This window comes from Chionomys nivalis, chromosome 1, assembly GCF_950005125.1.
Source record: "Chionomys nivalis chromosome 1, mChiNiv1.1, whole genome shotgun sequence".
NCBI lineage: Eukaryota > Metazoa > Chordata > Mammalia > Rodentia > Cricetidae > Chionomys > Chionomys nivalis.
Genome location: NC_080086.1, coordinates 136,616,263 through 136,639,788, shown reverse-complemented (window position 1 = coordinate 136,639,788; position 23,526 = coordinate 136,616,263). Strand labels below are relative to the sequence as shown.

The following is a 23,526-nucleotide window of genomic DNA, read 5'->3' as shown; positions in this document are numbered from 1 at the left end:
GATGTTAAACAAACGGTGGCTCTTGACAAATGCAAGCCGTTGCTGTGGGACCAGTTATGCTCTGGAAAGTCAAGTTAATCCCCCACTTCACTGCCTCCGGAGATACACCAAGAAACCCCTCAGTCACACCCACAACCCGCCCTCCAGGGCTATGACTTTGGTGCGGCACCCTGTAGTAGCGATCCCTGTTTTTCTGCCTTTGTCCTGAACCCTGGCCCCCTTACTACTCAGGCCTTCCCTGGCTGATACTGAGATGACTCTAGACCCCTTCCCCTGCCTCTACTTGCTTCTATGAAACCCCAGGTCACACCAACCCCCCCAGGTGATTGGAGTCAGCAGGAAGGGCTCAAGGAAAGTTTTCAAAGTACCTTCTCGCCGGGCGGTGGTGGCGCACGCCTTTAATCCCAGCACTCGGGAGGCAGAGGCAGGCGGATCTCTGTGAGTTCGAGACCAGCCTGGTCTACAAGAGCTAGTTCCAGGACGGGCTCCAAAACCACAGAGAAACCCTGTCTCGAAAAACCAAAAATAAAAAAAAAAAAATAAAAAAAAAGTACCTTCTCTGTCTTGACTGTTGTGCTAAAAAGCTAAAGCCTACGCCTATAAGGAGTTGGGGGAAGGCTTGTCCCTTTCCTGCTCTAACTTATAGTCTGCTCTAGACAAAGGTACTAGAACTTCCCCAAGGCTCTGTGCTAGCTCATAACTGATGGGTCATAACTGATGAGTCAGGCCTTGAACCAGGTTTGTCTGACTCCAGGTCAGCATCTCCACTGCTTAGCTGCCTGGTCCTGCCTTGGTCTCCAACTTAACTGTACATGCAGCAAGGATCAGAAGTAATGGAATGGAGCATCTCTGTGCCTCCATCCCTCAGGTTCACATACTCGATCATTGTAAAGTGGACAAGAGCCTCATTGGGTCACAGCTAATGCTTTATTTCTCAGATTAGAAATTGAGGCAGAGAGGCCACAAAGCTTCCCCCAGTTCACCCGTGAGCATTAGCATCATGACCCAAGCGTCATGCTATGCAGCATGCTCCTTAGCCCTTCAGACACTTGACTCTGTCTTTACCCTTCTCTTCCCTGGCAAGACTTGCTCCAGTTTGAGAAGCATCTTGTCTGTAGGCATGGAAGCAGGATGCTGAGGTTTTTCTGTCCCAGACTCTACTGTCTGAGTCCCTTTATCACTCAATCTGCTTGCAAATCCAGCAGAGACAGGACTGTTCTGGGTCTTGGCTTGTGTCCCAAGGACCTAAGGAAATGTGCAGTGTGTCTTTGATATACAAAGCATTGTGGGAAGAACAGTGCTGTAAAAGGTTCTCTACCCAGGAAAAGATATCAAGTCAATAGGGAAGTCACAGTGCAGATATCTACTTGGCAAGAGGAATTGAAGCTCAGAAGTCCATAGAGGCACAAAGTACAGGACCCTTGTCAAAGTAGTTGGTTGTTCTTATGAGCGTGGGACTGGGAAGTGTTTCATGGAGATAGTAGCCTTTGAGTTGGGTCTTAAAGCCTAAGCTGGATGGCATAAGAAGGTGGAAGAGGCAAGGAGGTACCAGCATCCCAACTGATGGGAGCCCTGGAGCCCTTGGAGTCTCATGAAGCATGAGAGGACACAGATGTGTTCAGAGATTACGAACGGATGGAGTAGCATGTTCAGCTGGAAATGACTGTGTCTAATGTTTAGTACACAATAAAGCATGACAGGGAATGACAAAGTCCAAACAATTTACCCTAACCTTGTTGCTGTCTCTTTCCTCAGAAACTTGTCTTCAAAGAAATGGCTATTCCCTTTTTGCCCAATTCTCAAGAGGCCCAAGTAAACAGATACAATCAGGCTGGGAAGGTCATGGGATGTTATAAGTGAAAGGCATGTTGATGTTTTCTGGTCCAAACCCTCCACTTAGGGATATGAAACTCGAGGAGCAGGCAAGGGAGTGGCTGACCTCTCATGCTGCAGTAAACACAGACAGAGACAGGTCTACTTTGGGTGGACATGGACAGGTCCGAGGGTCCTGTACAGAAAGAACCAAGCAATGCTGTCAAGTCTTTGGTGCAGCCCAAGCCAAGTCATCAGGAAGAAGATGGATGAGGTCATCCCCGCTATCCCAGGGGCTAACCAAAAACCTTGACTGTTGCCAGCAAGCTCCTCCATCGCAACCCTCTCTCCACAAGGAACAGGATGGATGGGGAGACCCAAGCTGTCCTCTGGAACTCAGGCATGCCATGTAGGTGGTGGGTCCCATCCACAATGGATGATGCACAAGCTGCCATCCTACTCACTGCAGGACCTTCACTACTGTCCTTACTGTCCGAGCCTCTGTTTCCTAATCTGGAACACAAGAAGGCTGAGCGAGATGGTCTCTAAGAGTCCTTCGAGTTCTCAAGAGCCACGGTGAGAACAAGCTCCATCAAAATTAATAATAAGTGCTCTACCCCAAAGACAGTTTTTCCTCTGTCCTGACGCTTTTTCACTTAATAATATCGCCTTTCATTTGTATAGCAGTCAAAGGCTGGCAGTCAGAAGTGGGAAAACCCGGACAGCATTCTTTCCGAAGCCCGGCTCTAGGGAGTAGCTTGCACATTCAGGCAGGCTGTGGCAGAACTGGTTTCTGGGGTGATTTTGACCGGAAACCAGCACATCAAGAGCACACTGAGCTGAATTTGTACCCCACCCATGGGAAGCTGGGAAGGGCATGACTTTTCTTCCCGCAGCCAAAGAATGCCAGGGACAGAAATACCCAACAGGCTGTGTCCAAGGCCAAGGGAAAACAGTTTGTTTCATCAAAGAGTTGAAGCCCTTCCTTCATGCGAGAGGGGACATGGGTGCTTTGAATTCAAGGTCCTCTCTGTCAGGCTGTGGTCCAGACACCCGAGTCTTAAGAGAGTAAAGGTCACCAAAGAGTCAAATTCTTTCTCACACATATGGTTTTCTTTGATTGCTTAAAGCTAACTGCTCAGGAGACTAGTAATGATGATCAAACCCATTTTAGAGAAGGAAAAAGAAATGAGACTCAAGAACTTAAGGAGAAGAGAGAGGTGGAAGTCTCTTCTCAGCTCAGTGACCCTAAGTGATTGCATTGCCTTCAGCCTCAGTTTTCCCATCTATAAAACAGTCCTACATAAAAGCAGACCCACTTTTGAGGACCAAGGTAAAGGTTAGGATTGTGAGTGTGGCGTACTCCGAAAGACACAAGGATGCATCCTTATGGAATGAACGGGCTGTTAGCTCTTCTGAGGGCTTTTGGATACAGAGTGGTGTCTGGCAGTGACATCCCAGCCCAGAATGTGGCAGATGGTGCCCTCCCTTGCTTGCTACCTTCCCAGCCACGGGGTTTGGGCCTCTTCCATGTCTCTCTATGTGGCCTATGCCAGGGTCCCGTGAAGGGCTGTTTGACCCTCCTTGGCACTGGGATTTGCATTCCAATCATTCTGCTCTCTCAGCCCATCCATGTCCGGAGCTGTTTGGAGCTGAGTAAGGCCCCAGGGATCATCTGCCATGACAACTCATGGAAGAGATAAGGACATGAGGCTCCAAGTGGGGCAGTAACACTTTGCCCAGGTTCCCACTGCTGGTTGGGTTCCCTCTTCATCTCCACAGACACACCACCCCCTGCCATGTTGACAAATGAAGAAATAGAGGCAGAGGGACCCCTGTCCCAGTTTTCCAGAATTTCAGTGAGTCATTAGGTCCGGACACCCACCCCCAGCCCCGATTTCAGCTGGATCCTCACCTGATCCTCTGTGCCTTGAGGTGGTATCCTGTGTTTTCTATGCCACCCAGCCCAAGTCCTGCCTGTCATGCTGGGGCAGGACAAGAGCCATAGATAATCAAGACGGGGTAGGTGCCCTCAGCCAGTCGCCAGTGACTGGTGTTAACCTGGGAAGGAACTCTGTGTCAAGAGAGAAGGCTTCCCCCTGAGTCTTGGCTCACATGTACCTGGGCCACAGCAAATCTTGCCAGTTAAGATAAGCCAGGGGCTGGAACACAGGGAAGGAAGTGTGGCCTGGGTGGGGAGGGGTTGACTGAGCCCCAGTCCTATCACCAGTGTGTCCTGTGTCACTTCACCTCCTATGCCTCAGTTTCCTCATCCATGTGCTAAGGAGTGGGCCAGTAGCGCCCAAGGTCCCCTCCATTCTCAGCACAGTGACTGGGCCAAAGGGTAGAGGAAGGCGATTTCTCCATCGCTCTTCTCTCTCCTCTTTCTGCCCCTTTTCACGATATTTGTGTCTCCGGCTTTCCAAGTTCCCCTGCCTCAGTCTGTCCCTCTCTTTGAATCTTTTCTGCCAGATCCCCCTTTTCCTGGGTCTGTGTGGACCTCTGGTTTGTCTCCTCCATCACACACACACACACACACACACACACACACACACACGTCCCTGAGTCCTCTCCCTTCCCTGTAGTTATCTGTTTTCCTGCCTAGTTTTCTCTGGGGCTGGCCGGCTGAATCTCTCTCTCTCTCTCTCTCTCTCTCTCTCTCTCTCTCTCTCTCTCTCTCTCTCTCTCTCTCTCTCTCTCTCTCCTCCCCTCCCCTCCCTCCCTCCCTCTCCTATCTTGCTCCCCCCACACACACACACTCCTCTCTCGTTCTCCCTCTCTCTCTCCCGCCTCTGTCCTGCCCGGGTTCTCCCGCTCGCTCCCCCTTCCCTCCCCGCCCTCGGCGCGGCTCCCCAGTCCTTATTTGGCTGGGCGGGAGGGCAGGCGGGAGGTGGCGGCCGGCGGCCGGGGGGCGGGCGCGGGGGCGGGCGGAGGAGGGCGGTGGGTGGTGCTGAAGGGACAGCTCCGCGGCGGCCGGCAGCGGCGGCGGCGGCGGCGGCGGCCCCGGAGTGCGGAGCTGGTGCCCGGCGTGGAGATCCGCGAGCGCAGCCATGCCCCAGGCCGCCTCCGGGGCAGCAGCAGCGGCGGCGGCCGGGGCCGGGGCGCGGGCCGGAGACGCCGGGGGGCCGGCGACAACCCGGGAGGGACGATGAAACGGCAGAATGTGCGCACGTTGGCGCTCATCGTGTGCACCTTCACCTACCTGCTGGTGGGCGCCGCGGTGTTCGACGCGCTGGAGTCGGAGCCGGAGATGATCGAGCGGCAGCGGCTGGAGCTGCGGCAGCTGGAGCTGCGGGCGCGCTACAACCTCAGCGAGGGCGGCTACGAGGAGCTGGAGCGCGTCGTGCTGCGCCTCAAGCCGCACAAGGCCGGCGTGCAGTGGCGCTTCGCCGGTTCCTTTTACTTCGCCATCACCGTCATCACCACCATCGGTAACTACACTCGCCGCCGCGCCGGAGGGGACGGGGGCGGGGACCTGAGAATGCTGGGGAGTCGCCCGCGGTTGGGGGGTCCCTGCAGAGCTGGGCGGGTCGCCGAACCCGCACGCTCCCAGCGGCCGGGGCTCAACCGGAGTGTCTGCTTTGCTGGGGGACCCCTGACTCCGACCTATCTCCAGCCCGGCTATCCCTAACTTGGCCCTGCCGGGCTGTGCGAGGACCCCAGGGGACTCAAGTGTGTGAGAGGGACAGGAGCAGCCGGCCGAGGCTCGGGAGGAGGGGTGTGGCCGGGCTAGGCCCTGGGGCTGGGCACCTAGAGTGAACCCAGCGTGCCACTCCTCCGTGTCCCTGACGTTGGGTTTAGGCACCCGGGTGTCCACACCTGCTGGGCTGTGGGGAGGCACGTAGATGCCGGAACGCTGCACTCCGCGACACACGGGCCACTCTCTACCCGCGACTGAGTGCTGCTGGGGAGGGGGGTGGGGTGCGTGTGTCCGTGTGGGTGTGGGTGTGGGTGTGTGAGTGTGTGTCCACCTCCACGAGTTTGGGCCGCACCAGACAGGGCCTGTAATTCTCTGAGGGCAGCAGAGCAGGGGCTGAAAGCCAGATTTGATCCTGTTAGGTTTCTTCCCCGGTGTCCCAGAGAAACAGTCACCCCACAGGAATGGCTCCACTTCTTTTCCAAGGCCAGGACAGATCACGCTGTAGGAGGCTACCCGCACACCCAGATCCTCTGCGAACATGGCACACAGGTATACACACACACACACACAGAGAGAGAGAGAGAGAGAGAGAGAGAGAGAGAGAGAGAGAGAGAGAGAGAGAGAGAGAACACAAATAGATGTCTGTCAGAAAAGGCATCTCCAGCCAGGCCCTTCACCAAGCTGTTGAGGTGTCAGCGTCCAGCCAGGATCACACACCTTAACCATCCCCAGGACCCTGGGCTTGCAGTCCAGATCCATGGCTAACCCTCTCCATGACCGACCTTGGGCTAGTCCCTTCTCCTGCCTGAATCTTGGGCTCATATCCCAACACGTAGAGGTTGGCCAAAATGATGTCAAGGGCTCTTCCCAGCCCCGACGTGCTTAGACTCAGAGATTGGGAACCCACCTTCCCCCAAAGCCACTGGGATGCCTCCAGGAGCTGGTTCCTCCATCTTCCCCTCTCCTTCTCATCCTGACCCCCACCCCCTGCCTTGGCTGAACTCCCAGGGGCTCATTGCCATTTGGCAAAACCCATTAGAAGATGGCAGTGTTTTCCTGGGAGTCAACAGGAGTGGAAGCGGGTTAAAGACAGAGCTGGACACTGTCTTACCCACTGCAGAATTCCATTCTGAGGCTCGGGCGCTCTTCAGCTGCAGAGACAGGAACACCCAGACACTACCCAAAGAGCAGGTTCGGTCTAGGGCCCCTTTCCTCCACATCCCGCTGCCACTGGCCCAGGATTTCACAGCAGGTTAGCTGTCTGTAAATTTGAGCGGACCTGTGTATGCCTCTCTCTGTCTTCCCACACCAGTTCCCAGTTAGTGTAACTTTCCTCTGAGTCCCGGGTTTCCTGCTTCAGCTTAACCTCCCTGCTGACCTCCTTGCTTCCAGCCTCATACATACCCACGGCAAATGGAGTCCCTGGGATGATGCTTCCAGGGACAAACAGACACAAAACTCCCAAAGCTCAGCTGTCCCAGCTTCAGCAAAGCCCACAGGGCTACCCACTGCCCATGCTCCTTGCCCCACCTCCACCTCCATACCTGACTTTATTTCTTAATTCTTATTTGGATGGCTTCTCTCTATGGTCTCCACGTTAACCCTCAGAGGTACTTAATATGTTTCTAGCCAGTAACAACTTTTTTCTGCATTCCCTTTGCTATCTAATCTAGCTCTCTAGGTCCTATTCAACCCCTACCCACCTCCCCCCACATACCCTGGAAGCCTCACAGGGCCACTGCCCTTGAAGACTGAGGCAGGACTTATTGGTAAAATGACCTAGGTGACCCAGTATGGGCTCTTTTAAATGCTTATTTACATCCTAATGGGTGTGTTTTGTTTTGCCTTTTTTCACCACGCTGCCTTGTTAATGTCCATGTAGGCAAAGCACATCTCTCTGACTTTGAGGGCTAGCAAGGTGCCCAAGAGCCGCGAGCACTGGCGAATGCTATCAATGGGTTTAATGTGTGAGGAAATGACAGGTGGTACCCTTCCCCTCCAACCGTGTTGTTGCTTTCCAAATTGTCCATGGTTCTTACTTAGAGAGATGCTCGAAACTGGGACTAGCAGCCTAACACTCTTCTGCTGGTATTTATACAGTGCTGGTCAAGAAGAAAGACACCATCAAACTGGCAATGCCTACTCCTTACACTACCCAACCATCCCTGGCTTGTTTTTTTGTCACCTCTCACTTTGGTTCCGCCACCTAGCTGGAAGCTGTCCTTGGGATAGTGATGAGATGTCTGGAAGGGGCTCTCTGTGAGAATGTTGTTAGCCTGATCCTGACCCATTGCCTCTTTGGGAACATCCTGCAGCCAATCTACTGGCTAAGGCTGGATGAATGACAGAGCCAGCATCTAATGGCCACGATGGTGTTATCACTTGGTTGGATCTCAGCCCTCACAACTCAGTGTGGGATTGTTAGTTCTGTTACTCCGAGCAGTGGGTACAGGTCAGGGAAGAGAAGGGCTCTCCTGCCCAGAGCCACCAAGCTGATGGGCAGAGGACTGAGAAGAAGCTGGCACTTCTGACACCACACCCAGGGCTGTGTCCCTGCTGGCCTCTTGGCTGCTTCCTTTGCCGCCATATGCTATGAAGCCCAGGCCCAGCCTGGCAGAGCTACCAAGTGCCCAGTGATGCCAACTTGCAGGATGCTCACGAGCAGCCCTGATTGGTTGAAGGTCAGCAGGGTCCAACTTAGTCATTCACCTGGTTAGTCACATTCTCCACTCCCACCCCCTCATGCCTGGCCTCACAGCTAGGGAACCCTTCCTTCCCTGCTCCCCAAGTTCACCAGACACAAATGGAAACTCTTTCCTTGGGAAACCTCTCCCTCCCTAGCCGTTGAGTCATCAAACTCCTCCAGGCCCCAGCCCCCTCTATTCATAGCCTAAAGCTGTCAGAGGAGGAAGGGGCCCAGGGATCAGCTGGCACCATCACCTCCTCCTACAGAGAAGGCAGGGGGCGGGAGGAGACCAGGAGTCACACAGAGGGGGTACAAAATCTGACTCCCAGGCCCTCTGGTGCATCTTTACCTGTTCTTACTTGTTTGTTTTGCGATACTGGGGGACCTCCTGCGTGCTGGGCAAGCGCTCTACCACTGAACTCCATCCTGCTTTTTCCTATTGCCACAGTAGCCACAATAGCAATGGCAGCCTCCCTTTATTATCTACGCTCTGGCAGGCTCTATCCGGACACTTCATTTGTATTCGCTTGTTAAGTTCTGCCAGTCCTCCAAAGCTGACCTTATTACCCCCACTCTTCAGCTAAGCCACGGAAGACTTTAAGTCAGCCGCTCGCCCGTGGCCTCAGAGCTTGGGAGCATAGCACCTGGACCGACTCAACAGACCCATGACTCTCGCTGGTCGTTTCTTTCTCCATCTCAAACCCAGCCCAGACCCGTGGGTGACAAGGCACCAAGATATCCAAGCTGGTTCGTCCTTAGCCGGGCGTCCCAGAAGAAGGGAGTCTCTTGTTGCCAGCCTGCCGTTCTCTCATTGCCTAATGACCCAACAGACAGATCTCTGCCTGGCACCTGGTTGTCCCCGAGGCCCTGTGGGGTTCACAGGTGTTGGTTCTCTCACAGCAGGCCTGGGAATTTTTCTGGCTCTAAGGCAACGAGAGCCCAGGTGATAGATCTGTTGATGGAGCCTAGGCAGGAAGCCTGTACTGTTGCTCTCTGGCTCCGAGCCCAACCTCCCGCTGAGCACAGCCTCCTGTGGCTAGCTATGCCGCACGGTGACCCTAGGGCTGAATTCAAGCAGGTGGCCCCAAAGAGGAAAACTGTGCCTTTCATATCTTTCCTAGAAGTGACCTGCCACTTCCCAAATCACAGAGCCCTATAATAAAAGAATAAAAGGTGATATTAAGGAACATCCAACCACTCAGAGAGGTCAATAACTTGCCCTAGGTTGCACAGTGAGTTGAGCACTTGATGGAAGCCATGACCAGCCTGTTCTCTTCACACCGCGCAGCTCTCAGCATTACCCCCCATCCCTGGCTCTTTGCCTACAGGCCAGCCCTTCTACCTTGACTCCACAGGCCCTAACCTGGAAACCAGAGTTCCCAGCTTCATCTCACCCCACCTTCTCTCCCCTACCATGACCTGCCCAAGCTATTAAATCTCTCAGATCTCATTTGTCAGTTATAAAATGAGAATGAAATTATCAGCAGGAAATAATACTTTCATGCAAAGGACGCGCCTGGTAGAGTTGACGTTTAATGATATCTGTTATGTTTACTATCATTAATGTTACTGTTCATGGAGTATGCCTTCCCCCAGGGAGGAGCCCTCTCTCTCTCTCTTTCTGTCTCTCTCTTCAGGGTTACCATGGCAGAGCTACCTTCTTCGGGAATAGGGTCAGTGAGGTGAGGGGGGTAAGAGGAGAATGGGGGGAAAGGTCTAAGAAGCTAGCACATCCTTTTGTCTTACCCTCCTAAGATCCTACCCAGGGTCCCCTTTTCCTTCCTCAGGCGTGGAGCCTGTGGTTCAAGGACTTTGCTACCTCTACTGAGAAGGCAGACCCTCAGAAAATTAGTGAGGAAGACTGAAGTCCCTGTGCTAGGAGAACTTGTTACGTATTGGAGCAAGACAGAAAAAAATTAGAGTCCCGTCGGCTCCGTTACTGGTCCTCTATGACCTCAGTATCCTCCTCTAAAAGTGGGTATATTTGGCCGGAGGTCCTCCTGCTTGCCCATCCCGTTCCCACGCATTCCAGCGGGGAGCTGGAGGTGTTGGAGGGAGAGGAGGCGAGGACAGGACAGAAATAGTAGACACACGACTGGCCACAGTGGGGACAGGACAAACACAATAAGTATTTGCACAGGAAAACATAAACAAGCACAGATGAATGCAATGTCGATCACCACTACAGACAGCTTTCAGATGGCAGCACACCCCATGGGCCTGCAGTCGATTTTATAATAATTTTTAAAAATCCGAAAATGATGTTCCCGTGGCCAGCCAGCAGCAGGGGGAGAAAGCAGGTTCTAACTGAGGCCACCATCTTGCCAGTCCAGGCAAACCTCTACAGGGACCCAGGGTGGACAACCCCTCTTCCACCCTGCATCCTGGCTGTGGGCTCAGGAAATTGACATGTGTCTGCAACAGGCCAGGCTCTGCCTGCTTGCTGTTCAGAACTAGTGTTCCCACACTGCCCTGCTCATAGAGATTTGGAAATTTGCCTAAGACACTACAGAAATAAATGTCAGCCCCAGGACTCACCCCCGCCTCCCCCACCTCACAGGCCTGTGTGTGTATGGGCATCTTTTCTGAGAGCCGTTCTTCCCATGGAGTCCCTGTGGTTTCTTCTATGTGAACCTGTGTATGATAGAGAATGGGTGCCAGGGTGGATGCAGGGCAGCAGGACTATTACACAGAGCAGTGTGCCCAGAGAATTAGCTCAAACCTCTCCTGTGTGGTGCCCACAGAATGCGAGAAGGGTCTTACTAAAGGCCATACAAGTTAGCATCAGAGCTGGGCTTGGAGCCCTGTTTTCTGACCCCTCCGATAGCCTCTGGTCCTCAGAGAGCCACATGACAAATGCCTGTCGTGGCTGCACAGAGAGCAGTTGAGCACCCAGCTGCTGCCGCAGCCTCCCAGACCACGCATGCTCTCTTGCTGTTCAGAAACTGCCTGTACTTGGACAGCTGCCAGGGGTCTCCTGGGACAAGCCCCTCACCTGGAACTGCCCAGGCCCTGGCAACTGCCACAGGCCAATTCTTCACTTTCTTGTTGGCTAGTGTGCCTTAGGCATGGCTGAGAGTAGGCAAGGCCTCCTTTTCTGGGGGCCTCTTTGTAGCAGAGCCCGGGCAAAGCTGGTCTTCTAGTCTCGGTCTTCACAAAGGGTTTGCTTGTTTGTTTGTTTGTTCCGAGACAGGGTCTCATTATGTAGTTCCTGCCGTCCAAGAACTCGCTGTGTAGACCAAGCTGCTGCTCTCGAACTCACAAATATTAAAGGTGGATACCACTACGCCTGGCACAAAAGGGGTTTCTTACGACTCCTGTACCCACTCTGTTTCCTCCAGTGACATAGCAAAATCCCTTTAAAAGGAATGGACAGCAGGAACATGGCCTTGGTGCCCAAAACAAGAGACCTGTCTCTGTGTGTGTCTGTCTCTAACCCCACCCGGCACCGCTGCCACCATCTCTCCTGCCCACAGGGGAGCACATGTCTCCCTAGGGAGTTAGTGGTTGTCTGACTTCCCATCTTGAGTCAGGCTTCACATAGGGCTTCCCTAAGTCAGTGTTTCTCCCGTGACGGGCGGGCCCTGGGTGCCCTGATGGAAATGCAGATTCTGAATCAGAAGCTGTGTGAAACACAGCCTGAGAGTCTGCATTTATAACAAGCCCCAAGGGACGCGGATGCTAGAAAGCTATGAGCCACACTGCTTAGAATCCAATTAGTCGTAAGTCATACAAAGATTCCAAAAATATCCACCGACGTGGAATGACACCCTTCAGTCTCAAGGTTTTGAATACAACGCATTTCTGAGATCATGAAGAAGATCGACAGTATCACACATCAGGGTCAGAGCTCCCCCTTTCTGTGGCGTTTCATCTTGGAGCGAGAGGCACGAGAGGAAATGAGTCAAGTCAGAAGGGATTGCAACTGAAGGAGCTCATGAGCCCAAAGAGGAGGGTCTGCTCCAAGGGCAACCGCCACACCAGAGGAACACAACAGTCGGACCTCCCTCTGCCTTCCTCTCCCAAGCCAAATGTGCATGCCAACTGGTATTTTAATGAGGACAAAGCTAGCCATGTAGCTCAGTAGTAGAGTCCTTGCCTTGCATGCCCAAGGCCCTGGGTTTGAGCTCTAGCACCAAAAAATAAAGAAGACAACAAAGAGTCTCCCCAAACTGTTCTCTAGGAAAGACAGCAGCAGGGGACAGCGGTGTTGAGCTGGAGGGTTGCACGCTTGTGCTCCTGCTGTTGGCTGCGTGCACAGCTAGGGAAGCAAAGACCTAAAGAACCCAGAACACCCGTGCAGTGGGCACTGTTGTTCTAAGAAAAGGAAACTTTTGAGCTGATGGGACCTGAAGGCTCGAATCCGTCTCGGGGCTCAGAGGAGCTGGGCCGCATGCCACTTGGGACCAACTATGGAGCCTGGGTACCACATGCAGTAGCTGTATTGGGGGTGGGGAAATGGGGAGGATGGGGGTGGGGGACAGAGAAATAATAAAGGGCCCACCCATGGAGACAGTGGCAACTAGGAGTCTGCTGGCCCTTGCTGCACTTCCCCTACTTACCTTACACACCATACACACACACACACACAATCGTGAGAAGTTGGTTCCTTTTTCCTAGCCCTGACTGTCTTGGTTTGTGTCAGTGCTGTTAGAACAAATGATGGCAGACTTTATACGGCTGGCTGGCTTAAACAACACTCAGTTGTTTCTCTTGGTGTTGGTGTCTGAGAGACCCCAAATCAAGGTGCCCACAGATTGGATGTCTGGTAGGAATGATCTGCTTCCTGCTTGCTGGCTTTTAGCTGGATCCTCCCCCACCACTCCCACCTTCCCCACTGCCTGCCCAGTCCAGGGACTCAATGTAGGGAGGACCTCACACACACAAGGCAAGTGTTCTATTGGGGTGTTACATCCATGGCTCCATTCTTGCTTTGGAAACAGGGTGACCAAATTACCCAGGATAGCTTTGAATTTGCTCTGCAGCCCAGAGAGACCTCTGGCCTACAAGCCTCCTTCTTCAGAGTAACTGGGGCCACAGGCCTGGCTCCATCTTCTCCACCACAGAAAGAGGGAGACAGGCCTGTCTCTTTTTATCCCACTGAGAAGGACTCCATCCTCATCACCCAATTCCCCTCCTCCGAACATGAACCCATTGGGGTTCGGGTTTGAACATGTGGATTTGGGAGATTGCACCACTGCCCAATGTCCCCAAGAGCAGAACAGCACCATCTCTCGCTAGAAGCCTTAGCTGGGGAATCATTTCCTCAATCAAGAAGGAGCTGTGCCTCCCATACATAGGCTAGGCCCAGACAGGAAAAGCCTGGAGAAGTCCTGTTCTGCACCTCCCCAAGACACTCAGCCTGTTGTGCCAATGGAATGCAGATGGCAGTTGCATTTTTTTTAACCCCTGAGCCAAGCAGGCCTCCTGTGTTTGCAAACTTAAAGGGACATGGACAACCTGGGGAATCGGTGAGAGGGGAAAGCACTGTGTTAAAGGAGGGTCCTTCTGTTGCTGTGACACACACCATGATCAAAGTGACTTGCTAAAGGATTTGCTTGACTTAAGGTTATAGTCTATCGCTGGGGAAAGCCCAAGGCAGGAACGCAAGGCAGGAACCTGGAGGCAGGAACTAAAGCAGAGACCGTGGAGGAAGGCTGCTTCCTGGCTTGCACCTCCCGGTTTGCTCAGTTTGCTTTCTTCTATACCACAGGGCCACCTGCCTAGAAGTGGCACCACCACACTCTGTACTGGGCCTGCCCACATCAATCATTAATCAAAAAAATGCCCCACAGACATGATTATGGGCAATCTGATGGAGGCATTTCTCAGCTAAGATTCCTCTTCCAACATAACGCTATCTTGTGTCAAACTGTCCAAAAAACAAAACAAAGCAAAAACCCTCTAGGACAGAGGTCATTGAGAAAAGAAATCCCCCTTTAGGTCCCTCCCAGGCTATGGTGAGGGGAAGGGAGCAGATCCACAGGGTTGAGCCCACACCAACAGAAAGAGGCCATAGGGAGACAATTTTGTCCAGCATAAGATGAGTCTTGTTAAAGTTGAAGCTGGCAAAAGACAGCTTGTGGTGCCTCAAAAGTGGTGAGCTCCCATCCCAGGGAGTAGATAAGCCAACACTGTACATATGATAGAAGACCCCCACCCACCCCATTTTACCTACCTACCCACCCACTCACCTGCCTCTCCACCCTCTTCCTCTCCCTACCCACCCCATTCCCTGCTGCTACCACCACCACCATGCATCCATCAGGTTTCCGCCAGAGAAGGAGCAACAGAAGGTGCACATGAAGTTTAAAGAGGCAGACTGCAAGGAGTTAGCAGAGAGGGTGGAAAGACAGGCTGGTAAAGCCAAATCCCACAGGGTCAGCAACCACAAAAGGCAAACTGGGAATGCCCCCAGTTTGGGTAATTGCTCCTGTCCACAGGTAGAATTTCATCTTCAGGGACACATCCCTTCTTCAGCTAATCCATAAGGCCTTTCAGGTGACTGTGTCAGACCGATGTGGTCTGTCTGGGAGAAGAGCTAGTCCTACATCATAACCTAGGGATAACCTGTGCTCCTTTACTCCATGTCAACTGGTTATGAACTGTAGGGCCTCTCACGAAATGCCATCCTAGCAATCCCTCCGCTGGCATTTGAAGAACCAGCAAGTTTGGCCTTAGGACCATCACATTGCAAATGTATTAGACTTGTGGATGCAGTGACCAACTTCATCCTTACCCAGAAACGTTTTGAGTCCTTCCTTGGTCTTCTTGGGGAAGACTGGGGAGTTTGGGTACCCAGAGTTAGAGACCCCTTCCAAATAGAACTGGCTTTATCCTTCCCTTCTTAGTTTATCGAAAGTCATTGAAATCTCCAGAGGTTGTCTGTATGCCAGGCTACATATGAGGTACCACAAGGTCAGACAGCTAAAACACGGATCCTTCCCCAAGGAGCTGGGGTTTAGTGGAGTCCTGGGAGATCCAAGTTGGCTGGTGTGCATGCTGACTCCACACAAAATCTCTCAGATAAGCCTGAGGTTTTTCTAGAGTGGAAGGACATTAAATGTTGGGTCGAGCTTTGGGGATGAAGACTGACAGTGGTCTTCAGAGAGCAAGATGGAGGGGCCAGAAACAGGACACCTCAACCTTCCTAATGCTGCAACCCTTTAGTACAGTTCTTCATGTTGTGCTGACCCCCAACTATAAAATTATTTTCATTGCTACTTCATAACTCTAACTGTTCTAATGTCATGCATCAAGATGTAAAGATCTGTGTTTTCCGGTGTTCTTAGGCAACCCCTGTGAAAGGGTTGTTGGTACCCCAAAGTGGTCACAGCCTACAAGTAGCAAACTGCTAATGGGTAGCCTTGGCTTGACAAGCAGCATAGGCAAGGGATGACTAGCCTGTGTCTCTTGCCTGGGTCTGGACCAGTGGGTGCCCATTGACCTCAGACAAACCTGCAAGTGAGAGTTCACACTCTCCAACCTGGTTACCCAGAAGCCCTCAGGCCATCTCTAGGAAGCACTTGTGCCCCTTCCTCCTGCACATTCCCTTTTCTCAACCAAGCTCTGGAGGTGAGGTGAGACTTAGGGTCACTGAGGCATGCAGGAGCCCGTGGAAGTACACTGAGCCACAAGACTGATTGATGCCATCTGACAGGGGGTGGGTATTTTCTGCAGGGTCCCAGGTGCCTGCTATGGCATCCCCCTTCCTCGCCTACGTGTCCTTCCCTCATCCACATTTCTGGACCCCGAGCATTGCCCACTTGACTTCAGCTGTGGGTTCTGAAGCTTGACCTGAAATCAGCGACCCTTGTCAGGAACAGGCAAGGCCTCTCCTGGCAAGGACTTCACATCTGAAATGTCCATCTCAGACATACCTGCCAAGTCACATTCCAGCCTGCAGGTCACAGGATCACCTGGGGAGCTTTCTTCGGGGCTCTGAACTGTGGGAGAGCCTGCAGAGAGAGCGACATCAGGCTCACAGATGGTGACAGCCTCCTCTTCAGGACAGAGCCCCTTCAGAGAGGCTCTCTGGGGTATAAGTGGTGACAAAGGACAGAGCTGAGGGCAGCAACCAGTCCCCTACCAATGCAGCAGATAATTCTGTTCTGGGATATTTCACAGAGATCTGAGGACTGACAGGCATCAACCTCTCTCCCAGAGCCTGTCTCAGTTTCCACAGCTATATGTAAGGCTGTTCCTATGGCTGTTATCCTGAATTGGGTTCTTTGTATATGCTACCTCATCCGGACCTCATGGATGCCCCAGGAGGAGGCACTATCTAAACTTTATTTTACAACCAAGGTCTGGGGTGGAAGGTGTGCTGGGCATGTACCCGAAGTCTCCTTGACTGGCAAGGAGCAGACAAGACTGTGTTCTACTAAACAATATTTCTCCCAAGTATCACACCAACCCAAGGTGTGGGCATCATTACTCTTACTTCACCAGGAGAGAGGCTGGGCTTGACATGAGAAAGGACTTCCTGTGCTCCACAGGGAGTGGTGGTGGGACCAGCACCAAGACCAGACCCTCCAACCTTATTCTGATCCCTTCCCCAAGAATACAAGTGCCCCTGCCCCAAGCCACAGCTGGAGCGGGGGTCATTCTCACAGTACAGATATCTAGACCTCATAGAGACACATGTTGGCCTCTGGAGGACGAAGGGACAGCGTTGTGGGGAGCTGTCTCAGACACATGTTTGTAACTCTGTCACACTGAACAGGGGACCCCTAAGTGACAGTTCTTAAAAAGAATCACTGAAGCAGAGGGCCTTGTTGAGGATGACTTGGGCAACCTGCCTGCTCCTCTGTGAGAAGACAGGTACAATGACTCTGTTGTGCTGGGTAGGAAGGCTACTCCAGTTCCTGGAGCCAGAGCCGTGGTGTTAGCGCCTGTGCTGGGAGTTCATTCACATTTGTTCATGTGGCTTTGTTATGATTTCTGCCATGTTGTGGGTTGAATCTCTAGCTAGGTATGGACTAGGCCAGTAGTTGACCACAGAACTCTATCCTCTGCCCTGTTTTTGCTTCACCTTAAACCTGGGTTCTGCTTTTGATTTTTAGACAGGCTCTCAACAGATTGCCCAGGATAGTCTTGAACTCACTCTGTAGCCCCAGTCAGACTTCGGATTCAAGATCCATCTGGCTCCTCCTCCCCCTCCCCCCAAGTACCTAGGATTACAGGTCTGCGTGACCCAACTAGGTGAGGCTCATGTTTTAAGACTCCCAGATAATGGGAGGCTGTAGCTGTGAAGAGCAGAGAGCTTGTTAGGCCCAGTGCTCTACCCCTGGTGACTAGGCACTCCCTCCAGCCACAGCAGCTAGTTAGCTTTCTTATTTCCTCAGCATCTCAAAAACACTGAAGAGTAGCTGAGGAGGAACTCTTAGCTCAGTGAACTCTAAGGCAATGTTTCTAGGGTGAGCTGGGTGGTGGAGAAGGAGGAGTTGGTGAAAACAGAAAGTCATGTTCATCCTCCCCAGAGAAGGGGACTAAGTGGGTCTCAAAGGACCCCTAAGACAGCCTGTGTCTACCCCTTCATGGTTATTGCTCTTAGCCTGGTCTAAAACAAGCCCAGGAAAGGGGTCCAACACAGGACAGGCCTCATCAACAGAGAACAAATGGTTGACCCTCTGAGTCCTGGCCTTTCCACCTTCCTACTGCAAGGGTCAGAGGAAACCCAGGGCTCTAGAACAGGAGCCCCTCTTCTGGGCCTTCTTCAGGCCAGCCCAGGCCAGAAAGAATGTATCTAGAACTTAGGGGCAGGCATCCTTCCCTCAATGCCCTCTGAATGTCAAGTGCTTATCTTCCTGCTGTCTTCTGCTTGGCCCTACAGGGTTACTCAGCGGGCACACAGGCAGGCGAGTCTCCTCTGAGAACTGTGAGGAAGAATTAAGCTTAAGGCAGCGGAACTAAGGTGTGTAGGGACCCATGGGAAGATTAGGTCATCTCAAATGACAGAGGGGACCTGGAGAGTGAGAGTGGTCCCCTCCCCTGTGTCTCTACTCCTTGCTGGATCTAATACTTGGAGCAAGTCCCACATGACCCCAGCTTTGCCTGAGAAGCAGGGCTGGGAAGACTTCAAGAGTCTTAAGAGTTCATTCTCACTGGAACGTACCTGACCTCCCTTCCCAGCATCCTCCAGGATTAAGCCCTTGTCCCCACTTCACCCCATGGTGTCCAGGCCCTGGAAGGACTTCCTCTGTAGTCTGTCCCAAGAATAGAGTTCTACACAGGACCTCCAAATCACCCTTTTCTGGAGAGAGTGATTCTGGCTGTGGACAAGATCCAGCTTATCAACAGAGAGAGGCCAGGGCTCCAGCCCTTGGGACTGCTGGAATGCAGGCCCCTCCCACCGGAAAGGGAAGGGGAGGATCTCTAGGCTGTCAGCTCCTACAGTAGCCCCGACACTGGACTCAGGAGACAGTACGGTTCCAGGAATCGGCCGACCCTAGTCAACGCCTTCTGACCGGCGGCCAGGAGGAATGCTGCAGAGACCATCTCCTCAGTCACAGCCAACCCTGGGTGTGAACAAATGACCAGTCCTGCCATCCAGACCCTGGTATGACTCCGCCATCCCCAGGCCCTGGCAACTGACATTTTGCTGACAGGCCATTCTTCACAGTCCCACCCGGAGATCCCAGTCTCTTGAGCCCTCCTGGTGGTTATGAAGTCAGAAGGCCCAGGAAGCCTTGTAAGGACCCGTGGATCCCGCCCTAACACCTCACTCCACCTCGTGCTAAGACAGGGGTAGGAGTGGCTCACTGTGGCTTTACTGAAGAATAAAGTCTCAAATGAGGATTAGACAGCAAATTCTAGGAAGCTCTGGGGTCCTCCAGATTCCTTGAGAACTGGTATTGCCACCCAAACTTTCCCTATTCCAAACAAGATAAGGTAGAGCCAGAGAATAAGAGGAGATGGGGCGTGCAAAGCCAGGCCCCTGACTCCCTCCCTCCCTCACCTCACACCCCACGTGGTCATTTCTCCATCCACCTGGTTGCTCCAAGCATCTTTGATGAATCAGGAACTGTCCTTGACACCAGAGACTCAGCCCAAGAAAAGGTGGTCCCTGTACTCAGGATATCTACTTGTCAGGGGAACAGAGCCTGGAAACTACATCATGCAAATACAGAAACACTAAATCTTTGGCTGGCTCAGCAGGGAAGGGTGATTGCCACAAAGCCTGATGACTACCTACTTGATAGAAGGAGAGAATCAACTCCCATGAATTGCCCTTTGACCTTCATCCACCAACCGTGGCATACACATCTTTGTACGTGAGGTTGCATGCACACACATGCACGCATGCATTCACGTGCAAATGCGAGTGCATGCACATGCATGCACACACCTCTATATGTGTGGGTGAAAAAAAATTAAATTTAAAGTAAAACTGTTCAGCCGGGCGTTGGTGGCACACGCCTTTAATCCCAGCACTCGGGAGGCAGAGGCAGGCGAATCTCTGTGAGTTCAAGTCCAGCCTGGTCTACAAGAGCTAGTTCCAGGACAGGCTCCAAAACCACAGAGAAACCCTGTCTCGAAACCCCCCCCCCAAAAAAAATAAAACTGTTCAAAGTCTCTCTGTACAAGACGGGAGGTGGGTTGCAGGGCTACAGTCCATAACTTACAAGGAAGAACTGTGACTGGACCAGGTGACATCAAGCGAGGGGTGGTCATGGGCGGATTGAGGCAGTTTGGACAGCAGAGTGGATGGGACTTGCTAATGGGAAGGATAACCGTGTTGGGGAAAGGGAGCAGTCTGTGGGAATAAGAAGGGAATAGAACAGGCAGGTCTGGCCCTGGGTCTTTGATGTGAGCAACGGGTGGAGGCTGATCACTTATCAGATGCAAAATGAAGCTGGAGTGTAACAGGTTTTGTGAAAGAGATTCAAGGCTGCTGCTGGAGACGTCCTGATTAATCTTGAGACAAGCCCGGGAAGGCAAGGCTGCCACTAAAAGGAGAAATCAAAGCTGAGACAGAAACCCGTGAGATAGGAAGAACACTGAAAGCCAGGTGCCACGTGAGACCAGCTGGGGACGGAAGAGTGCCCCAGCCTTCCTGTGACAGTGGAAGATCAGCGAGAATGGCAGAGGGCAGAGGGCGTGCTGGTACACATGCCCGGAATCTCCCAGCCAGGAGAGGCGGAGGCAGAAGGACTGGGAGCCGGAGTCCAGCCTGGACTACACAGAGAAACAGTCTTGGGGAACCGCAGGCTGGGGTGTGGTTTAGTGACAAAGGGCTTGCCCAGGGTGGACAAGGCCCTGGCTGTGAGGTGGGGGAAGGGAGGGAGCATGAACTTCAGGACAGTGTTTCCCCAAAGGCCAGGAGGAGCATTCCACTAGAGAGAGCAGTCAGTCTTGCCCACAGCTGCCAGGAGGTCAAATCAGGAGACTGTAAAGGCAGACTCGGTGGGTTTGCCACCATCATGGTCAAAGCGACATTGGTCATGGAGTGTCATGCTCTACAGCTCCTTCCAGGCCCAAAGGAAAGGAAGGGGGGTTGGGGTGGGTGATCTTCTCTACTTGTAGATCCTGAATTGGAACAGAGGCCATATTGAAGAGAGGCAGGGGTGGGACGTGGGGGGAAACAGCATGGCAGCCCCTCCTTTTCAAGCCTCCTGCAGAAGCCCAGGGGTAGTGATCCTTAGGTCTATTATAGTCTGTTGTGAAAATGATGCCAAGGTCCAACAAGTATAAGGGCTGAGACACCCAGCCAGGGCTGGCAACTCAGCTTTTCCTATACAGCTCCCTCCCTTCCAATCCTGCTAGCTCCATAACCTCCCACCTCCCCATCCTTGCTGCCCTTTGACCCCTTCTGTCAGCTCCCAGCAGTCTTGGCCTCTGGCTCCCTCTTCTGAGAAAGCTGGTTTTTGTTTTGTTGTGTATTGTGTTGTGTTGTGTTTCCTCTTTGGTCCTTGCATGACTGTCATCTTTGGTCAGCTGCATCTTCAGCTGGGTCCCATGTCCTTTCCTCAGTCATTGTCGGATACTCTTGTACCCTGTGCCAGGTTGTCAGGGGCCGGGGGAAGGGCTGAAAGAATATCCCAGAGCTTTAGGGGGACATCAGCCTGCAGGACAGGAGTGGGACTTAGTTCAGCCCCTGCACATCGCTGGGGACCCAAGGATGTCTCCGGAAGTGATCAGTGAGAGACAGTCAGAAGGACGCTCTATTCTTCTCTGAGTGGAAAGATGAACTAGTTGAGAAGTGGCTATCAGAAGTCCTGAAGAGGGAGTCCCTAGTAAAGCTAGCTGCCCGGCTAGCACTGCCACGCCCACCTCAGAGAAGGGAGGAGCTCAGGACACCAGAGCTCTTCAGTCCTGGGTGCTGCCCAAAGTGGGATCAAGGGAGAAATCTTGGCCACTAGTGAGTGCTGTGTGCCCTCCATCACCCCAACCCAAAACGCTGATCTGATCTCTGAGACCAGGGACGTCATCCATGATATCCCGAGGGACCCATGAAGGACCCTTTCCTGACCCTTCAGGATTCTGTGCTCTGTCGGCCCCAACCTGCTTTAGCAAGGCCTGGCCTGGTTCACAAACCAGAAGATATGAGCATAGGGGATCCAGCACCCAGACACCATGGAGGCCCAGCTCACTCCCTGCATCCCTGACAGGGGCTGCAGTAGTAATTAACTGCTCACACATCCCCAGGGTTATTTTCAGTCTCGTTCTTCCCGGGTTTATTTTTAAAGTAACATTGGCACGTGGCTGGCCGGCTGCCCTTCCCAGGTGCCTGTGCCAATTTGGGCCAAGAATGGAGCTGGGCAAGATGAGACCCTTCCCCTAGGGTCTCCCACTGAAAGCCAGGGTTTTCTAAGCCCCTTATTGGATGGTTTTCGTTATACGAAAACCTAAACTCCAACCTAGGGCAGCAGCCAGCAGGCAGGCAGGCACAGACCCTGGGAAGTTTCCATACCAGGCATAGCGTGACCTTGACCAAGCCGCATCACCACAAAGCGCAGCCTCTTCGGTTCACAGAGGGCTGAGCGATAGTGACACGCGTCTTACTTGCTGTCAAAACACTCAAGAGTGAGCCATAAACAAAGAGGGGACGGGCTGATCAACTCCCATGTGAGCAGGCTGCCCATCACCCTCCCACTGAGAGCCCTCTCAGTGTCCACCCCGCCCCTGCCCCGGGAGGAGTGTGTTCCTGGTCTCCCCTCATCCAGCTGCTCAGAGACCTTCCTTCTCGTTTCCCACTCTCAGATGCTTGGAGACAGTATAAAGAGATGGTCCCGCTCCACCATGCACTTGCTGTGTGACCTTGAGCGAGCACTTGACCTCTCTGGGGCTTAGTTGCCCCATCTTTAAATGGGGATAATAATAGTCCCCACTGAATAGGATTGCTGGAAGATTAAATGAGGTACATATATCAGCTTTCTCAGAGCAGTGCCTGGCACGTAGTAAGCGCTGTATAAATGTTAGCTAGTATTGTTTTGAACTGGGGAGGAGGAATGATGACAGAAGCATTTAATCATTTGAATAAAGTCAAGTGCAGAGAAAGTCAGCTTGCCTGTATTCCACCCTGGGACTCGGGAGAGGGGAGCGAGGAGCCAGAGCAGCTTTAAGAGCAGCTGGAGAGGGCCGGGTCCTGGGGAGGCTGCCTGGGTTGGACTTCTTGGCACCATAAAAAGCAAGCTTGGGACACATGGGTGTAACTAGGCTGCGTGACTAGACCGTGGAAGCCAGGAAGTCGCTCCTGTTAGATTCTGGCTAGGCCCCTGTCGTCTGTTCTGGGCTGTGAACAGGATGTAGATGGATGGCCAGGAAAACAGGTGGCTGGTGGAGGTCATTGGGAAGGCCAGGAAAGCAGGGGGTCAGAGAGAGTGGTAAGCCTGGGTGAGACGGGCTGGGGGATGAATGTGTAGCCTCTGGGCTCTTGGTGAAAGGCGTTGTATCCAGGCACCAACAGCAAAGGAAAAGCCCCGTGGTCTCATTCTTTGTAGGAGCATTTCAGCTGAAATGGTGACTGAAGTGTGTGTCTGTACAGACTGGAGCCTTTAAGTAGAGTCCTGTCTCCTTGAAGAGGGAGAGAGGACTTACAAGAGGAAGAAGCCCCAAGCCCTCATCCCTTCATGGCCTTCAAGTAGAGGTAATGAGGGGGCAGCAACTGCAGTGATTCTAAAAACCACTCCCTTATTGCTGCACAGCGTCTCCAAGAGTGGTCACCCTATAGCTCATCTGATTCTTACACTCGGCGCTTGATGGTGGACAGAGTTATGCTACGAGGTCACGTGGAGGCGGCCAATGTGCTGCAGTGTATATGTGCATGTGCTCATGTGTGCACACGGGTGTTGTGTACACGCACACACGCATGCGCGCGTGTGTGTGTGTGTGCGCGTGTGTGTGTGCACACACGCACTGCGTGCATGAGTGAACGTTGAGGGCG

General features: G+C 52.8%; 1 protein-coding gene across 1 annotated transcript in view; it reads left to right on the top strand.

Moving 5' to 3' along the window:
- The first annotated feature begins 4,773 nt into the window (after positions 1-4,773).
- Positions 4,774-23,526, top strand: part of Kcnk3 (potassium two pore domain channel subfamily K member 3) — a 36,715-nt gene continuing 17,962 nt past the window's right edge. Inside the window, exon 1 of the mRNA XM_057784661.1 lies at positions 4,774-5,243. Coding sequence (XP_057640644.1) covers positions 4,961-5,243 — 283 coding nt within the window. The 5' untranslated portion in view covers positions 4,774-4,960. The remainder of the gene's footprint in view (positions 5,244-23,526) is intronic.